At 57.0% G+C, this 16550-nt stretch overlaps 1 protein-coding gene across 22 annotated transcripts; it reads right to left on the bottom strand.

Moving 5' to 3' along the window:
• Nucleotides 1-476: 476 nt before the first annotated feature.
• Nucleotides 477-15724, bottom strand: Naxd (NAD(P)HX dehydratase). 22 transcript variants are annotated; one of them, XR_015443844.1, is made up of 11 exons: nt 15407-15605; nt 10077-10227; nt 8896-8941; nt 7712-7800; nt 7124-7232; nt 3311-3551; nt 2977-3058; nt 2747-2867; nt 2063-2183; nt 1625-1784; nt 477-897 (listed from the first exon to the last, which is right to left on the bottom strand). XR_015443844.1 is itself a non-coding variant. In XM_087193137.1 (11 exons), exons 1-10 carry the CDS (start codon nt 15575-15577, stop codon nt 1634-1636), a joined length of 990 nt encoding a protein of 329 aa, XP_087049263.1. In that variant the 5' UTR covers nt 15578-15724; the 3' UTR covers nt 477-1110; nt 1625-1633. The 22 variants fall into 22 exon arrangements, 19 of the variants coding, with proteins under 19 accessions (XP_087049263.1, XP_087049261.1, XP_087049264.1 ...); XM_087193137.1 differs by lacking the exon at nt 2977-3058 and having other exon boundaries at nt 477-1110; nt 3311-3415; nt 3501-3551; nt 15532-15724; XM_087193135.1 differs by having other exon boundaries at nt 477-1784; nt 2977-3080; nt 3311-3415; ... (1 more) ...; nt 10160-10227; nt 15532-15724.
• Between the last annotated feature and the right edge of the window lie 826 nt (nt 15725-16550).

Below are 16550 nucleotides of genomic sequence, written 5' to 3'. Positions count from 1 at the left end.
AGGAGTCCTCGGCTCGACACTCCTGGCTGGTTAGTCACGTTCATAGCTACACGCTGTCAGGAGGTGGGGCCAATCGGAAGGGTGCCATAGGGCGAGGCCTGGGCAGGTCCGTGTGTCAGCACCTCTCTTCCTGGCCGAGACCTCTAGAGTGAGCCAAAATAAACCCTCCCTGATGTCGCAGGGATCATGGTGTGTCCCACAATGAGGAAGTGACCTGGCCGAGCTCTCCTGGCAGGCCTGCCTCAGAAGCCTGGGCTGGGGACACAGCAGCACATGGCTGGGCTCACTGCTGCCCACGGCCCTGGCCGCCACCTGAATGCTTCGCACTGCTGCCCCGGGCCCAGGAAGCCCTTACATGCAGTGATGAGCGAGCAGTTACTAAAGAACAGCGTTGTTAACTACATTAAAATAAACTCGGGCTGAGTCTTAAGTCAAGGGGTTCTGTAGTAACTCAGGAAACAAAAACACAAGACTAGTTCCTAGACTGCTGAACTTTATTCCCTTGGAAAGAAGTGGCTGTTCAGGGTTGCTCTTTAAATGACCTCAGTGGGAACACGGGCAGCATGGTGGCCACCACCAGTGGACAGATAGATGGATGGCCTCAGCTGCTTCTGTCTGCCCAGAGGCTGAGCGCAGCTGACTCGGTTGGGGAAGGTGGGTTCAGCAGACAGGCAGCCCAGTGTCAGTGGCCGACCGCCGTCTGCAGCCGGCCACGGCATGGTGTCCGCAGGACAGTTCGCAGCTCGGGACGATGCTCCACAGCTTCACAGGTAAAGCTGTCTCTTCAAACTCTCGAAGCTTAGTTTTCAAACAGCGCAAGGATTCGAGTGGCACCTGGTTCATGGCAGCCCCCGGACAATGGCCAAGGGCGAAAGGCCTCTGTCGGCCGCTCTCCACCTATGGGAACAGGGCCACCGGGGTTCTGGGTACCACAGGGCCTTGCGGTCACTGATGCCTGGTTTCTGCTCTCCTCAGCACATGCGCTGTGCTGCTGTCAGGGCCACTGACAGCCTGCATGCCGGCCCCCTGTGAGCTGCAGCTCCACCACCCTGGTGAGGCCTCTTCCCGGTGCAGCGCTGACCACTTCCCCGGGTGTGGGCTGCAGCCTCCCTGTTTCAGTGTGCAGAGGGGGACAGCGGGGCTTGGGCTCTGCACCCCCCGGCCTGCACCACTGCGCCCCTCACCCTCCCAGGGGCTAAAGTGAATCCATCTCGGTGAGTGACACACTTGGGGTCGTGTACGCTCCATGAATGAACCCACATGCACCAGCCCGGCACTGCTTAGAAGACAGTGAGCTTTGGAGCAGACACCTTGGCCTCCGGGGACCTCTGGGACAAATCCGCACTTGGACACGTGAAACGACTGGATCCCTGAGAGGCGCGGCTTGGAAGGGAGGTGAAAAGGAGGCCCCCTTGGGACAAGAAGCAGACAGAACACCTGCCTCCCCGCCGCGGGGTTCTCGTGTTCTCAGCTGCACATGTGCAGGAAGGCTCAACAGCATCGCGACGCCTCCAAGCTCAGACCGACCTACTGCACCCTGAACCCCTCAGCCCCACATCAGCTGGTTCACGAGGGCCACACCCTGGCACTCAGGGAAGATGCGGACCCCGTGCAGCCCCCTCACCCGGTCGGCTCAGGCCTCGAAGAGCTCGCGGAAGGCGGCCCCGATCTCGGCGATCATGTCGCTGGTGGTGGTGGAACGGCCGTGCTTCAGGAAGGCCTGGCGGTTGCACTGCCGCGTGAGTGAGCAGGCGCCCAGGGCGGCTAGCAGCAGCGGGCGGGAGCTGCAACAAGATGGAGGGGCACTGGTGCTGGAGAGGCAGGCACCCATGGCTCCCCGAAACTGGCCATTTGGTTTTCCTTGTTTTTGTTATTGTGAGTCGGGCAAGATTTCGCCAAGCAGCCTAGGCTGCCCTCAAACTCGCAGGGATCCTCCTGCCTCAGCCTCCCCAGTGGTGGGATTACAGGCGGGCAACCCCGGCCCTGGTCACCTCTGTACCCTGACCACACCTGGAAGGACTCAATGCCTGAGCTACCGAGCGTGCAGTCGCCATGGCCATACCCATTTGTCTTCTCCGGTTCCGCAAGGAAGGCCCAGTGCGCCATGACGCCCAGGGAGCCCGACAGGAGGTCCCCTTGTCCCCCACACCTGCGGCCGCTGCCTTTGTGGCTGCACTCAAGCACTGCGGAGCACACGGAGCAGTCAGGGCCTGAGTGTGGACGTCAGCACCACGCCCTTCGGGGTGCCTGCTGCCCGGGGTGTCCACCGGTGCCTCAGGGGCCAGGCACTGCCACGGAGCGCTCCCATGTGTGGGAGCCTCGTGTGGGAGGCCTCCTGGGACCACGATCTTGCCTCCAGGGTCCCGGGCCCTCAGCAGGTCCCCGCTGCTTCCTGCGCCCTATATGTGTGAGTGTGCGGTGCACACGCGCCCACCATGCCGTGTGCGCCTCTCCCTCATCTCCAGGCCCCAGCCAGTTCCTCGCACGATTGTCAGAGGCCACTGAGGTGCAGGGGGCCCCAGCGTGGCACCAGGAGCAGGGCCTGGGGGGACATCTCGGCCCCGCCCTCTGCTGTGGGCTGAGGGTTCCTCTGTCCCGGTCACTGTGAGATGGCGCAGCGGACAGCTCAGGTGACTGGGCGGCTGGGGATGCTGGGTGTGGTGCAGCACCATGGCCACACTTGCCTGTTGCAGGTGAGCCTGTGTGCGGGCCCTGGGCCCCGGAGCCCCCCAGCCGCCTGGCTCACCCTGCTGGCCATCAGAGATGAGGTCCTGCTCCCCCTTCAAGACCACAGTCACATTCCCCAGGGCCCGGCTGAGCTTCAGGATGGATCCGCGGGGGTCAGTGCTGTCCACAGGGCCGCTGAGCTACAATCAAGGACACAGGAAGTAGGCACAGAGCCCAAGTCTTCCTGGATGGCGGGTGCTCAGGGAACAGCCCTGTCCCCTCCTGATGTCCTGGGGCATCACCGGGCACCTGTTCGAGACCATGTGGTGGGAGGAGGCCTGTGTGCCATCTGTGAGCAGCACACATGCCAGAGCCTTCCTCCGGCTGAGCCCTGGTGTGCAGAAATGACACATCTGGAGACGATGACAGCACGTGGGGACCTGTCCTGTGCAGGACACGTGGCTCTACAGCTCCCCACGCCACCCTTACCCGAGAAGCAGATGCTGTCACCGTCCCCGTGCCGGGCGGGGGGGACACCACCACGCATCATTCACCCGGTCCACAGCTGCCAACGCGCAAGGGACAACGCGCGAGGACCACGAGGAACGCAACCTCCTATCCCACGCTGTGCTCGCACACTCACCACGGCCTCGTGCAGCCTGCTGAACTCCATGTGGTTGGGGGTTAGGATGGCCTTCTGGTACCCAAGGATGAGCGCTGGCCGCTGAGCCACCAGCCACAGCCCATCCTGCGCACAGCGAGGGTGCTGTCACTGGCCGGCCGGGCCAGGCAGGCCCTGTGCTGGCCGCATGCGTGCAGGAAGCCACACTCACTGCGTCGATGACCACGGGGATGTCCCTGACCCTCGCAGCTTCCAGAATCCCCTGCCAGGGAAGAAAGCACGTGGGCCGTGAGCCAAACGGCCTTGAGAGGCAACGCGGGGTCCTCACAGGAAATGAACCAAACCCACAGAGGAAGAAAGCGAAAGCCGCAGGGCCTAGAAACCGCAGCCAGGCCCCAGGCCGCCCACCAAGGCCACCCGGCACCTTCGAGTCTCAGCACACATGACCTGTGGGACCTGGAGAGAAGTCTCCACTTCCGTCATTGTTTTGTGTTTTCATTAAACTTGTTTCTGTGTTTTAATACAGTGACAAGAGTGACAGTGAGCCACTTTGCCCTTGATAAGAATTAATCTTACACTTTGAAGTTCAAAGGCTTCCTATTAAAAAAAGACACAAACATATGCAACCAACACAGAGTTATTATAACCAGTACATTATGACAAATTTATATTCAGCAATCTGCGTGTAAAATTATCTGTGCTTGAAAATTCAGTAACAGAAAATACAAGAGGCTTAAGAATTCTACGTCAGGGCTGGGGATTTAGCTCAGTGGTTTTGCTGCCTGCTGTGCAAGTGTAAGGACCTGAGTTTGATCCCCAGTACCAAAAAAAAAATTCTACGTCAATGCAGCACTTAGATGTGCTCAGTGAGCACAAACCACAGAAAGACAAATCCACGCCGCACCAGGCTCCCCGCAGCCCAGGCCTTGCTCCGTCCAGGAGGCAGGGAGGGAGGGAGGCTCCAGCTGCAGACTGCGCCTGCGACCTGCTGGCCTCTGCTTAAGTGTGAGTGTCACAGTGTGCAAAGCCCATGGGCGGTGGGGCACATCTCCTTTCTTAACAAAGAAAACCGTCTGTCTCTGCCCTCGGCATTCCTGGTAAAAGAGGCTTTTGCTAATTGTCACTTTGGACCGCTTCTGGTTTCACGGCATCGGATCTGATGATTTGCCACTGCCATCTCTTCAAGTGTTGACAAAGGAAACAGCCTAGAGCAAGTAGCTGAATGCCGGACACTTGGCACAGCACGGAGTAGCACTCAGGTCTCCAGAGAGATGGACAGCAGCACCCATGTGCGTGTGCAGGTGTGTATGTGTGTGTGTGTGTATGGCATCAGTGGGAGAGGAGAGCAGACTGCTCCCAGCTGATTCTGCAATGGCCCTCCTAGGAGTGCATCCAAAGACTGCCTGGGTGGAGCCCATACATACCCGCCTACACACACATACATACACATACATACACACACAAATGTTCAAAACAACACCAAAGCAGAGCAGCTGAAAACAGCCTAAATCCTCATTAAAAATTAGGACAGAGCTGGGGATTTAGCTCAGTGGTTCCAACACCTGCCTCGCACATGCAAGGTCCCGAGTTCGATCACCGGTACCAAAAAAAAAAATAGGACAGAATGGTCAAAAGTAAGCAGAGCCCTGCCAGGAGAGCCGGGCCCCAGGACTGCAGACCAGGGCGTGGGGACAGGGCCTATGGACTCAGAACACAGCCAAGCCTGAAGGAGACTCCAGTCCTCCACTGCACACAGCATGTGCATGGGGCCGGGAAGACCAGGCCAGCTCAGCCACACGCTGAGGGTCGGTGGATCTCCAACCGGGGCCAGGCGTCCCCAACACACTGCGACATCCCATGAGCCAGGATGCATGCCGAGTGGACAGCTCCGCAGACCCACTGCCACGAGCCACGGGGGATGCTGCATGGCAGAGCCCAAGACAGAAAGCTGCTGAGTGGAGGCTGGGGTGGGAGGCCGAGGAGCGGGGCAGGCGTCCAGCAAGCAGACTCAGACGCCATCAAGTTCTTCCCAGAACACACGTGCAGGGCAATTACTCCCCCAAGACCACCTCGAGGTGGGGTCTAATCTTTCCAGGATCCAGCCCGTCCTCAGGGAAAGCAGGGTAAGAACAGAGGCGTGTCCAAGCGGGCTGTGTTCAGGACCCTCCAGATGACCTTGTCAGGAAATGCCAGGGAGGAAGCGATGCGGAGAAGGCATGGCTCAGCGGCTTCCTGACCTGGGCCTCAAGGACTGCAGGGTGTCAGGCTGAAGACCTCAGCCGTTCACTGAAGGCGGGGCATCAGTGCGGTGGTGGGGTCTTCGTGGTGCGTACACGGATGCTCACGGAGGCCTTGCTGTAACCACTGTCCTCAGCCCTGTCCCGGGGCGGTTCCCTCCAGCAGGGTGTGCCCTGGGCAGCACTGTCATCTCCCCGCACCCAGACTGCACGCTGCCTCTGAGCCTCCAGCTGTCTGCCTGCCCATTCTTCCTGAGTCCGGGATTTCCACGAGAGAAAAGCCTTTACAATCCGAAGTCGTGGGGACTCTCCGCCCCCGACAGCACTGGCATAGCCAGGACATGCGTGTCTAGTTGCCGTGCTGGAAGGGCGGTCAAGCGAGTCCTCTTCTGTGCTGCTGGGGATGGAACCCAGGGCCTGGAGCATGCCGGGCAGGCGCTTTCCGAGGACAGCAGGGAGCCTCCTGATGCTGTGGCTCCCGAGCTGCGAGCCTGGGCCACACAGAGGGCAGAGCCTGGCAGGGCTGCCTAGTGACTGTGCCCCTGGTGTGCACGCCACCCCAGCCGCCTCTGGCTTGGTGCTGAGGCCAGGGGACCAGGAGATGAGCCCCTCACACTGCAAGTCCTCCCCGCTGGCACTCAGCGGGTGCCAGGGCAACAAGGGCAGCACCATGCTTGGCACGCTGCCCAGCTTACGGAACACGATGTGGTCAGGCCCCGGGTGCAGCCACTCAATTCCTATCCCCTGCCCCTCACCCCGCGCTGGGCAGTCACAGCACCACTGCACACAGGTGGTCGGGATGAGACCCGCGCTCAGCCCTGCCCAGTGACCCAGGAGGCCACCCCAGGCAAAGGAATGTGCTCACCAAGGGACACTGGGCAGCTAAGGAGCAGGATCAGCTGGCGTGCTGCCCCACCCCCTGACCTCCCCTGACCCTAGGGCGACATGTCTTACATCTATCTGTACTGCAGTTTCGTGGAGCAACACAATCTCCTCCCTTTGAACAAAGGCTGGTGTGGGGCTAGGGATGAGCTTGGTGGAGAGCATTTGCCCGCATGCAAATGGAAAAATGAACCTCCAGGAACAAGCAACGGCAAGAAGGGGGGTAAGGGGGGTAGGTGTGTGTGTGTGTGTGTGTGTGCGCGCGCGTGCGCGTGCATGTGAACGCACAGGTGGCCCGCTGTGGGCAGCCACCATGTCACGGGGCACAGGCTGGGCCGAGCAGGGCGGGACAGGAAGCAGTCACAGCGGGACAGCAGTAGGGACATAACACCAGAGCTGGACCACGCGAGCCCTGGTGGGGTCACCTGCATGTGCACCCCGGCAGAGAGATGACGATAGCTCCCCGAGGTGCCCCAGCCTGACTCAGCCACGTGACAGTGACCTCCATGCCAGCCACCCGGGCTACACGCTGCCTAATGCCACCGCAGCCCGTACCCCGCGAACCACACCTCCCACAGCCCTGGGTCCTCTTGTCTTACGAGGCTCAGCAGTGGCACCAGAGGCAGAGTGACTGCCAGGCTCGTCACCCCCCCCCCCAATCACTTGGAGCAACAGGCGTGCAGGGCGAGGGCCCCTGGGGCGGGCGGCCACTCACCTTGGTGCTGTCCAGCAGGAGCCCGTCTCGGCCCAGGCCGGGCCCCACCACCAGGGCGTGCAGCCGGGGCAGCCACTTCTCCACCTCCTGTGCCGCGTTGGGGCTGTCGCTGGGTGAGCAGAGGGGAGAGCCTCCTTAGAACTCCTGTCTGCTCGCTTCTCACAACACTTTGTTTTCAAAGAAGGATTTCCTCTTCTTTTTTTAATTTTTAAAATAAATTTTATTCTATTTTATCCCATTTCCTCCCAAGCCCCTCCATTCCCCATGTACAAAGCTTTGTTTCCAACGTGAAAGGATTTTCCATTTACAGAAAACGCAGGAGAACCGTGCTGCCCATCTCCATCGGGCGTGACGCCTCCAGCTCTGCACGTCCTGGAAGAGGAGCTCAGCGCGGACTCAGGGCCACACCCAGCACAGTGCCACTTCTCACAGGCACAGGTGCCAGCAAAACAGGACAGAAGTGGAGGCCCCGGCCCCAAGCCACACAGGGCAGCGCAGGGCACGTGGCATCGCTGAGGAGGTCAGCAGGAAGCACGTGGGAGCCAGGGTCCCCCGACTCCCACCCACCCGACCGCCCATGGGACTCACAGCACCGGGTGGACAATCAGCTCCGGGCTGTAGGCCTTGATCACTGGTGCCGCCTCCCGGACACAGAACACATGCGACAGATCCGCACCCTGGGAAACCAGGCAGGGTGATGAGCAGGAACAGGAGCAGGGACACCACGGGCACCACGCGCCCTCCCCGCCTAGGGAGACAACCCTGCAGCCGGAACACACCCAGGGGGCCCAGAGGGCAGGTGGCGTCAGGAAGTGTGTGGGCCCGCCCTGGAGGCGCCCACTGGGCAGAGGCCCTAAGATCCTACTCCAGAAAGTTGGAAGGAAAGGATGGCAGGGTGGGAGGGGGGTGGGAGGGGGGTGGGAGGGAGGGAGGGAGGGAGGGAAGGAGGAAACCCATATCTAGAATGCATGCCCGGGAGCCCAGCTACTCAGGAGGCTAAGGCAGGAAGACCTCAAGTTCGAGGCCAGCCTGAACAATTTAGTGAGCCGCTTTCTCAAAATAAAAAGGGCCGGGGACACACTACAGTGGCACAGTGCTCGCCTGGTACTGGCAAGGCCCTGCATTCCATCTCCAGCACCACAGAAAAGAAAAAACAAAAATGCCTGGTGACAAAACTAGACTCCCACTGCCACCTGCAGGGAGGGGTCAGAGCCGCAGCCCAGCACGCAGCCTGTGTCCCCGGAAGCACAGACTCGGGTCCCCTGCGCCTTGGGCTGTGGGGCTGAGCAGAATGTGCAGGAGCCTCGTTTCAAGGGCAGGGACTGCTCATGCCAGGAGCTGAGCACATCCCTGAAGCACTGCGGTGAACACGGTAGGGTAATAGGTCTCAGGGCTCTGCGACTGCACAGAACCCGGACAGCTTATGTCGAGGCGCTTCTACTACCCACGATTACATCAAGGTCTTACTTAGGCTTCCGTCAGAAAACATTTGCTTTAGAGTAACTTTTTTTTTTTTTTGATTTTTGGAGACAGGGTCTTGCTATGTAGACCAGGCTGGCCTTGAACTCAAACTGTAGCCCAGGCTGCCCTTAAGTTCACAATGATCCTCCTGTCTCAGCCTCCTGAGTGCTGAGATTAGGAGTCACTGGTGTTTTTGGGGGGTTTTTTGCCACTGAGCTAAGACCACAGCCCTACACATTTGCATTAACCCTACTGAAATAATCCAACTCCTCACCAGAGTAACCCAACAAAGAAGGTGTAAGCAGACTTACCACTTTGAGGGCTGAGATTGCCGCAAAGTACGGGGCCCCTGTGTACCTGAGGAAGACACCAGAGTCAGCACTTCCGGGGGCAACGTCCAGCCAAGGACACATGACCAGCAGGGTCCCTAGAGCACCGTGAGGGACGTGGTCAGCAGCAGGGACACCGTGTGGTGGCTGGCAACCATCCCCATGCCATGCAGTGCTGGGAGGTGGCACCGGGCTGCTGGCTGCCCGACCACTGTGTGGGAGAGAGGCGGAGGTGACAACAGCTCAGGGTGGCAGGAGTCGCAGTGATGGGGAGCGAGGCCCTTGGGCCGCCTAGGACGTACGGCACCCAAGCTCCTGCTGCTCCGCCAGTCTGTGGCTCTTCCTGCTGGGGGCCAGGAACCCAAGCCTCGAGGATGCCGGGCATGGCCCGGAGGGGGCCCCCAGTGTCCGGCCATGCTGCACCTGCCTCATGTCCAACATCCTGCCTCAGGCATCACCCAGCACCTGCAACTGGGTGTGCTGTGCACTGCTGTAGTCCCAGACCATGGGAGGCCGAGGCAGGAGCATCCAATGCTCAGGTCGTGCCTGGGAAAGTTAGTGACTTAGCCTGACTTTGTCTCAAAACAAAACGAAAACGCTGGGGCTATAGCTCAGTGTGAAGGCCCTGGGTTCAAACCCCAGCATCACAATAGTAGAGCAGTCACTGTCACACTGTTTTAAGGAACAAGATCTGGTTCCAAGTTTACAATAAACGCACCTCATTACCTGGTAAGAAGTTGAAAGCAAAGAGCAGGCAAAGAACTGTCACATAAACGAGACAGCGATAGAAACAGCAGCCAGGGTGGAGCAGAAGTCAAAGGCAGACGGAATCGCCACACTCAAGGACAGACTCCAAAGGCCCAATGCATAGGACAAGAGAGAATGCGCACCTAGAGAGCCAGGGCCTGTCAGGCTGGGCGTCACGCCGGGCCTCCAGGGCCGAGTGCTTTACCCTGACTACAAAAGCAGGACGGGAGCCAGGAGAGGATGGTGAGACAGAAAACAAGCTGGCCGGAAACCACGGCCCCGCCACAGCTCCCGCACCAGTGGGCCACTGGGGTCCCTCCTGTGGGAAGCAGTGCCTGGCCTGCACTAGACAGGGATGGATGGATGGACGGACGGACGGACAGACGGACGGACAGGCAGGCAGCCGCGGCACTCACTCCTGACAGCCCCCCACGACGCCGATGCGGCCGTCCTGCCCTTTGTGTTTGCCGGCCGCCAGGGGAGGGACGATGTTCCTCACCAGCTCCAGGATGCCGTCCATCTCCTCCACTGAGTGTGCCGTGCACAGTGTAAACGTGCTCTGGAAAACTGAAAAGCAAGACGGAAGTCACCCCAAGGGGCAGACACCTGTGCACACACGCGAGCAGCAAAGGTGCACAATCCCACGGCCAGACGTCCCGCAGCTGACTTCCTGGGAGCTCTCAGGCTCTCACCCAAGGCTTCGCCATTTCTGTGGGCAGAGGGCGTCCTCAAAGTGCAGTGAACACCACATGCGGAAGAGACCAGCTTATTCTTGAAATGCGCCAGACATTTCAGAGGACCGCTTTCTGTCCAGGAAGTGTTTTATCAGCTAGGAAGCGCGCTGACCCCTAAGCAGCACCCAGCTCCAGCCTCCTGTACCAGGCCCTCTCCCCACACCCGGAACGCAAGCTCGGGGCACCATCCCCGTGACAGTCACAGGCCTGGCAGAGCCGCCACATTGCCTAACCCTACTCGTAACACCCCGGTGGGTGCTAATGACACAGAAGTGGCATTCGAAATGCAGTACACATTTAAAGGGGTTCAAGGTGGCATCTTAGAATAGCTGCACTGTTTTGAGCTGTCTCTCAGTAGCTACATTTCACTTACCCTTGCTTGAAAAGCTTAATGTACTTATACATTTTACCTTAATATTTAAAACAGTTCATATCAATAGATGCTGATATATTTTATAGAGCTCAATCCATGAATAAATAATAAAGCATATATTCCCCAGAATTAAGGGATCTCTGAAAACAGAAATATTTTCTCAGACAAGGCACCTGAGACAAGGTCTCACCATGTAGTTCAGGCTGGCCTTGAACTCCTGCCTCAGCCTCCCAAGTACTGGAATCACAGGCAGGCATCACACCTGGTGGCACTTGGTATCTTTATCCTGCTCAATGCAAGGCTGAAACAGGAGGCTACAGGCCAGCTAGGGCAACTCGGCCAGACCCTGTCTCAAAATACAATTTTAATTTATTTTATTTTTTTGGTACCGGGAATTGAGCTCAGGACCTTGCACTTTTGAGGCAGGCGGCAGCAGCACCAATGAGCTAAATCCCTGCACCCCTCATGAGCTTTTTTATCTTGACACAGGGTCTTGCTCAGCTGCTCAGGCTGGGCTGGAACTTTTGATCCTCCTGCCTGAGCTTCCCAGAGGGCTGGGACTACAGATGTGGACCACTGGGTCCCCACAGGTGTCTCCTTTAATAAGCAGATGCAGCCACCTTCCCTGGTGGGCCGGCTGCTCAGAGGCCAGGAGAAAAGGACGGAGTTGGCCACTGTCAGCCCGACTTCGTCTCCCCGACTTCTGAGCCCTGAGGCTCCGCGGCGCAGCTCAGCTTTGCACTCCCGAGCCAGGCTGTGGAAGGCGCCACCTTGGCTCGGGGACCCCCAAAGCCCCGGCAGCTTGGCGCTGAGCTGCCGGCTCTCTCCACACCGCTCCCCAGCACAAAAGCACCGGGGCTCCGCCTGACAACAACCTCGAGGTGAGCTGAGGGGCCAGGCCCCAAGCGCAAGCGCTCGGTCACAGCAGTGACAGCGGAAGTGTCCCTAGACGACATCCAGTTTCTCAGTGCGCAGGTCAGCCTGGCTGAGGGGTCAGGAAGAGATGAAGGATGCGGGGCTGCAGGTAGTCTTTAGGCTCACCTGTGAGCCACGAAATCCCAGGAAAAACAACGCAGTCGGATTCCCGTCCATGCATGCTGGACACGAACACTCACAGGTGAGGAACTTACCGAATGGAAACAACTCCTCAGTGCAAGGCTTGATGAACCCGATTTCCCCCACAGGCAGGCGTTTCTCGGGAAGCCTCTGCCCTGACTGAGGTCATCTACGCTCTAGCTTCAAAGAGCCCCTCCTGAGCTACTGCAGGCAGGTTACAGACACTCACTCTCCGTGTCAGCACGGCCAATCCACAAACTGATACTCAGCCTGCACTTTGCCACAACAGCTGGCACGAAACAGTTGTATCCATGGAGACCAGCAGCCGACAAGACAGCTGGTGAGAGGGCGGCCCAGGAGCGCGGAGGCGGTGCCCGTCCTCGCCCTGCAGAAGCCTCCGCGCAGCGCCACACCCACAGGGAAAACTGCGAGCAAGTAGCATGCGCATGCGCGACAGAGGCAGGCGGCGCCCGCACCCCGGGCAGGGCCCTGCCCTTTCCGCTCTGCGCCCCTGAAGGAAGCCCAGCACCCACAGTTTAAGGACACAAGTTTTAAAGCAAACCGTGGTTTTTGTTGTTAAACAAATAATGTGATCCCTTGCATCTTCCTTCCTCCCTTCACTTCCAGATAAGCTTTGTTAAAATGCTAAAATGCCAAGGGAACCAAAGACAAGAACAGCTCTTTGGCCACATTCTACGGCAGATGCTTTTTTGTGGTCGTTGTTCTGTTTTTTTTGAGACAAAGTCTCACTCTGTAGTTCAAGCTGGCCTTTAACTCACTAGGTAGCCTAGGGTGGCCTCGAACTGGAGGGTTGGAATTACGGGCATGTGCCACCACGACAGGCCAGGTTAAGTGTTTGAAGTTTCGGAATCACATTTATTGTGAGCCAAAAACGTCCCTTCTGATTAGGTAAAACCTCATAGCACATTCACGTAGCAAGCTCTGTGGGGCCCTAAAGGAAGTCCTGTTCCAAGCTGTCCCTTCCCCCACACAGAGGTGAGAGCCAGCGTGTGTGTGTAAACGTGACTGATATCACCTGCTCGGTCACAATCAGCCCACCTCTGCAAAATTCACCTCTCTCTCCTGTTGGGCCAAACATGTTAAAGCTTTGTTGGGAGCCAGGCAGAGTGGCGCATGCCTGTAGTCCCAGCACCTGGGAGGCTGAGGCAGGAGAATCATTCCATCCCGGGAGTTCAAGACCAGCCTGGGCAACACAGGAAGATCCCATCATAAAAAAAGAGGAAAAAGATGATGATTTTGGGATTTGGGGACAGCAACATCCTCTGAAAACAGAACTCCCTAAAGATTTGCACATGAGAAAAACTCTCAACTGCAGGCATCTTTGAATTATTCCAAGAGCATAATGCAGTGGTAACTTTCTGGCATGTAATTTTAAAAATTCAGGACTCAATCACCAAAAGTAAAGCAATTATGGTCATGTGCAAGGCTGTGAGACCCTTCTGGGACACGGACTCCACACTGCTGGGACTGCACTGAGAGGATCGCCGCCTCCCACCCTCCGCCCACCAGCGAGGTGTTTCCACTCCCACCCTGGGACTGAGGTGGTGGGCCTCAGTCTGGGTCGTAGTAGCCAGGATCAAAGCCTGGCAAGGATAAACGATAAATGTGTGGTGAATCAGAGGGATAGTGGTTCACACTAACAGCCACTTTTTCTTTGACAAATAAGGAAACCGATGCCCAAAGAGAGACCTATGAAAATGCTAGTTAGTAATGGACATTCGGGACCAGGGATTGAACCCGGGGCTTTGCACATGCAGGCCAAGTGCTCTACCAATGAGGTACTGTCCCCAGCCCTATTTGACTTTTTGATACTGGGGATCAAACTCGGGGCTTTGCGCTTGTGAGGCAGGCGGCGGAACCACTGAGCTAAATCTCTGGCCCAAGCCCTATTTTATTCTTAACACAAGGTCAGGCTAAGTTGCCCAGGCTGGGCTAGAATGTATGATCCTTCTGCCTCAGCCTCTCAATTCGCTGGGCAGGCAATACCATTTTACCAAAATGCTGCCACTGGCAGGCAAAACACATTTTTCTTCAACCAAATTATTCACCCCACTAACCAAAAAAGTCAAATCTTTCTCTCAAATGTCCTCTGAAACCACTTGGAGAGAAAATAAATTATTGTCAAGAAGTACAGCATTTTAACTGAACTGTATGAATGCAAAGTAAAACCTAAACCACCCACCAGCATTCTGTCCTATTTACCTGAGACAAACAGCTTCTGTTAGGAAAAGGCCAAAGAAAGGTCAATGAAATGTCCCAACACTTCACAGTGCAGCAAGTTTCAGCTGGCTTCCAGCCACATGCCACCTGGATTATCCATGGAAGCATTTCAATACAAACACCATTCTGGGTCTGGTAGAACAGGTCAAATCTGTTTGGGGTTTGTCGGTTTTAAAGACGAGAGGCACTGGTTCCTTGTGCCAAAGGTGCTTTAAGTTAAGGTGAATTATAAGCTAGCACACGTGACAGCGATCCTGAAGCTAACCCCAGGTAGCTTCAAGGTTCTAAAGCCTAGAACTCTACTTGCTTTTTGGTAAACTGAGCAAGTCAACCTAATAATGAAACTTCAAAAAAGCATTGTAATTTAAGGCAAATAGCTATAAAAAGAAAAACTAAATAAGTGGCGCTTAGAAACCCCCTTGCTGGTGTGGCTGAGCTATAGATTCCAGAACTCCCTCCTCTTGTATAATTCAGGACTTGCAGGGCTGCACGACAAAAAGCCACAAACAATGCCTGGCAGCTACAGACTGAGCAGTCTCAGCCTCCAACAGCAAACTGTCCCTTTCACCATCCCCAGCACTTTCCTGCTGGGGAATGGTGGCTGATCGCTTCCTCAGGAAGATCACCAACACTCACTTTCTATACAAAGATGGAAAACAGGTCTCTGGCCTTTTTTTTTTTTTGGTACCGGGGATCGAACTCGGGTCCTTGCGCTTGAGAGGCAGGCAGCAGAACCACTGAGCTAAATCCCCGGCCCTCTCTGTCCATCTTATGAAAAATGAGATACTACAATGCACTACATGTAAGTGTTAGATGAATTAATATTCACAGGATAAACGGAAGAAGAAAAGGCCATACCAAGGTGTGTGACTCGATTCTTCCTATGTACTCTGTCCTATCTGAAAAGGCATCTCAGAGTACAGGGACCTACTGAGGAAATTTCAGGTCCAAGAGCGGGGGCGGGCTCGGGGGATCTGGTCACCCGGGCTAACGGCCTCCGCGAGGACCCCCCTGGTGCACTCGCCCAGGCCGGGGCGTCCACCTGGGCCAGGACCTTGCGGGCTTTGCGCCCAAGCAGCCCGTCACTGGCCTGGTGCTTCAAGCCCGGAGGGAGACGCTGCCCAAAGCCCCTGGCCTGCGCGGCCTGAACGCGTAGCTCAATTCGGCAACTGGCTGGCACCGTCCCGGCCAGGGAGCGGGGCGAGCGCGGGGCCCGGCCTGCGCCTGCGCCACAGGTCCCGGGGCACACAAGCGCGCTCGCCCTCCCCGGCCGCGGAGGGGCGCACGAGGCCGGCGGGACACATGGGCTCGGCTCTCCGGGCCAGGCCGCCCGGCCGCGTACCTGAGTCCAGCGGCGGGCCAAAGAGTGCGAGCCCGGCCGAGAGCAGCGCCACGACGGCAGCGACGGCCACTGCAGCGCGGGCCCCCAAGCGAAAGGCCATCCTCGGGGAGCCCGGATCGATTTACCTCGCCCGCAGGTCCGGATTACCACACAGCGTAGACCCATGGCCATCCAATGGCTTTCCGGGTTCCCGACGGCCACCGCACCGCCACCTAAGCCGCAGCCATTGGCCCTTTTTCTGGCTCTGCTGATAGCCCCAGCCAATGGGCTTCCGTCCCGGTATCCCAGTACACCCTGCGCCGCGGTTTGAGCCCTCGGTTCCCGGCGGCCCTAGCGCTCGCAATTCGCGGAAGCTGGGAGCCTTCACCAATCACAGCCGGTGACAGGCGATTGATTGACAAGCAGGACGCCCAACCCGGCCCATTTTTATGTTTTTTTGTTTTTTTCCATTACTCAGGACCTTGCTCTTGCGAGGCAGGCGGCGGCGCCACTGAGCTAAATCTCCCGCCCCTCCTCCTTTATGGTCATTTTTAAATCACGGTCTTTATAGAAAATGATTGAGTTAGAAGACTCCCCAGAAAACAGGTAGAGTGATAGATCTTTTTGTTTTGTTTTTTGGTACGGGGATTGAACTCGGGTCCTTGTGCTTTCGAGGCAGGCGGCGGAACCACTGAGCTAAATCCCTGGCCCCAAGGAGTGATAGATCTTTTGCAGATGAGAAGGGTCCCAAGACATGGAAGGGAGAAGGAGGGGAAGGGGAAGTAAAGGAAATTAGGATGTGTTATGTTCATGTACCAGCTCCCCACTAGGGATGTGATCGTTATGTACTGCAAAAATCAATAGTTAAAAAATAGCTCAAGCTGGTGGCTCACGCCTGTTATCCCGACCCTCGGGAGGCTGAGGCAGAGGGATCGCTGCAAATTCAAGATCAGCCTGGGCTACATAGTAAGTTCGAGACCAGCCTGAACTACTTGGAAAAACCCTGTCTCAAATAAATAAAATTGCCTGCATTTCTATATATTAATAATGAACAATCTGAAAAAGAAATTAAGGAAATAATTCCATTTATTATAGAGCAGCAGTAAATAAACACATGTAAAATCTATGGCTATAAATTGAAGCGAAGTGCAAAAGATTCATTCTG

This window comes from Heterocephalus glaber, unplaced genomic scaffold (assembly GCF_053883595.1).
Source record: "Heterocephalus glaber isolate CG9 unplaced genomic scaffold, H.glaber_assembly_v1.0 deba00001579, whole genome shotgun sequence".
Lineage (NCBI taxonomy): Eukaryota > Metazoa > Chordata > Mammalia > Rodentia > Bathyergidae > Heterocephalus > Heterocephalus glaber.
This window is presented reverse-complemented; position numbering and strand designations above follow the sequence as displayed.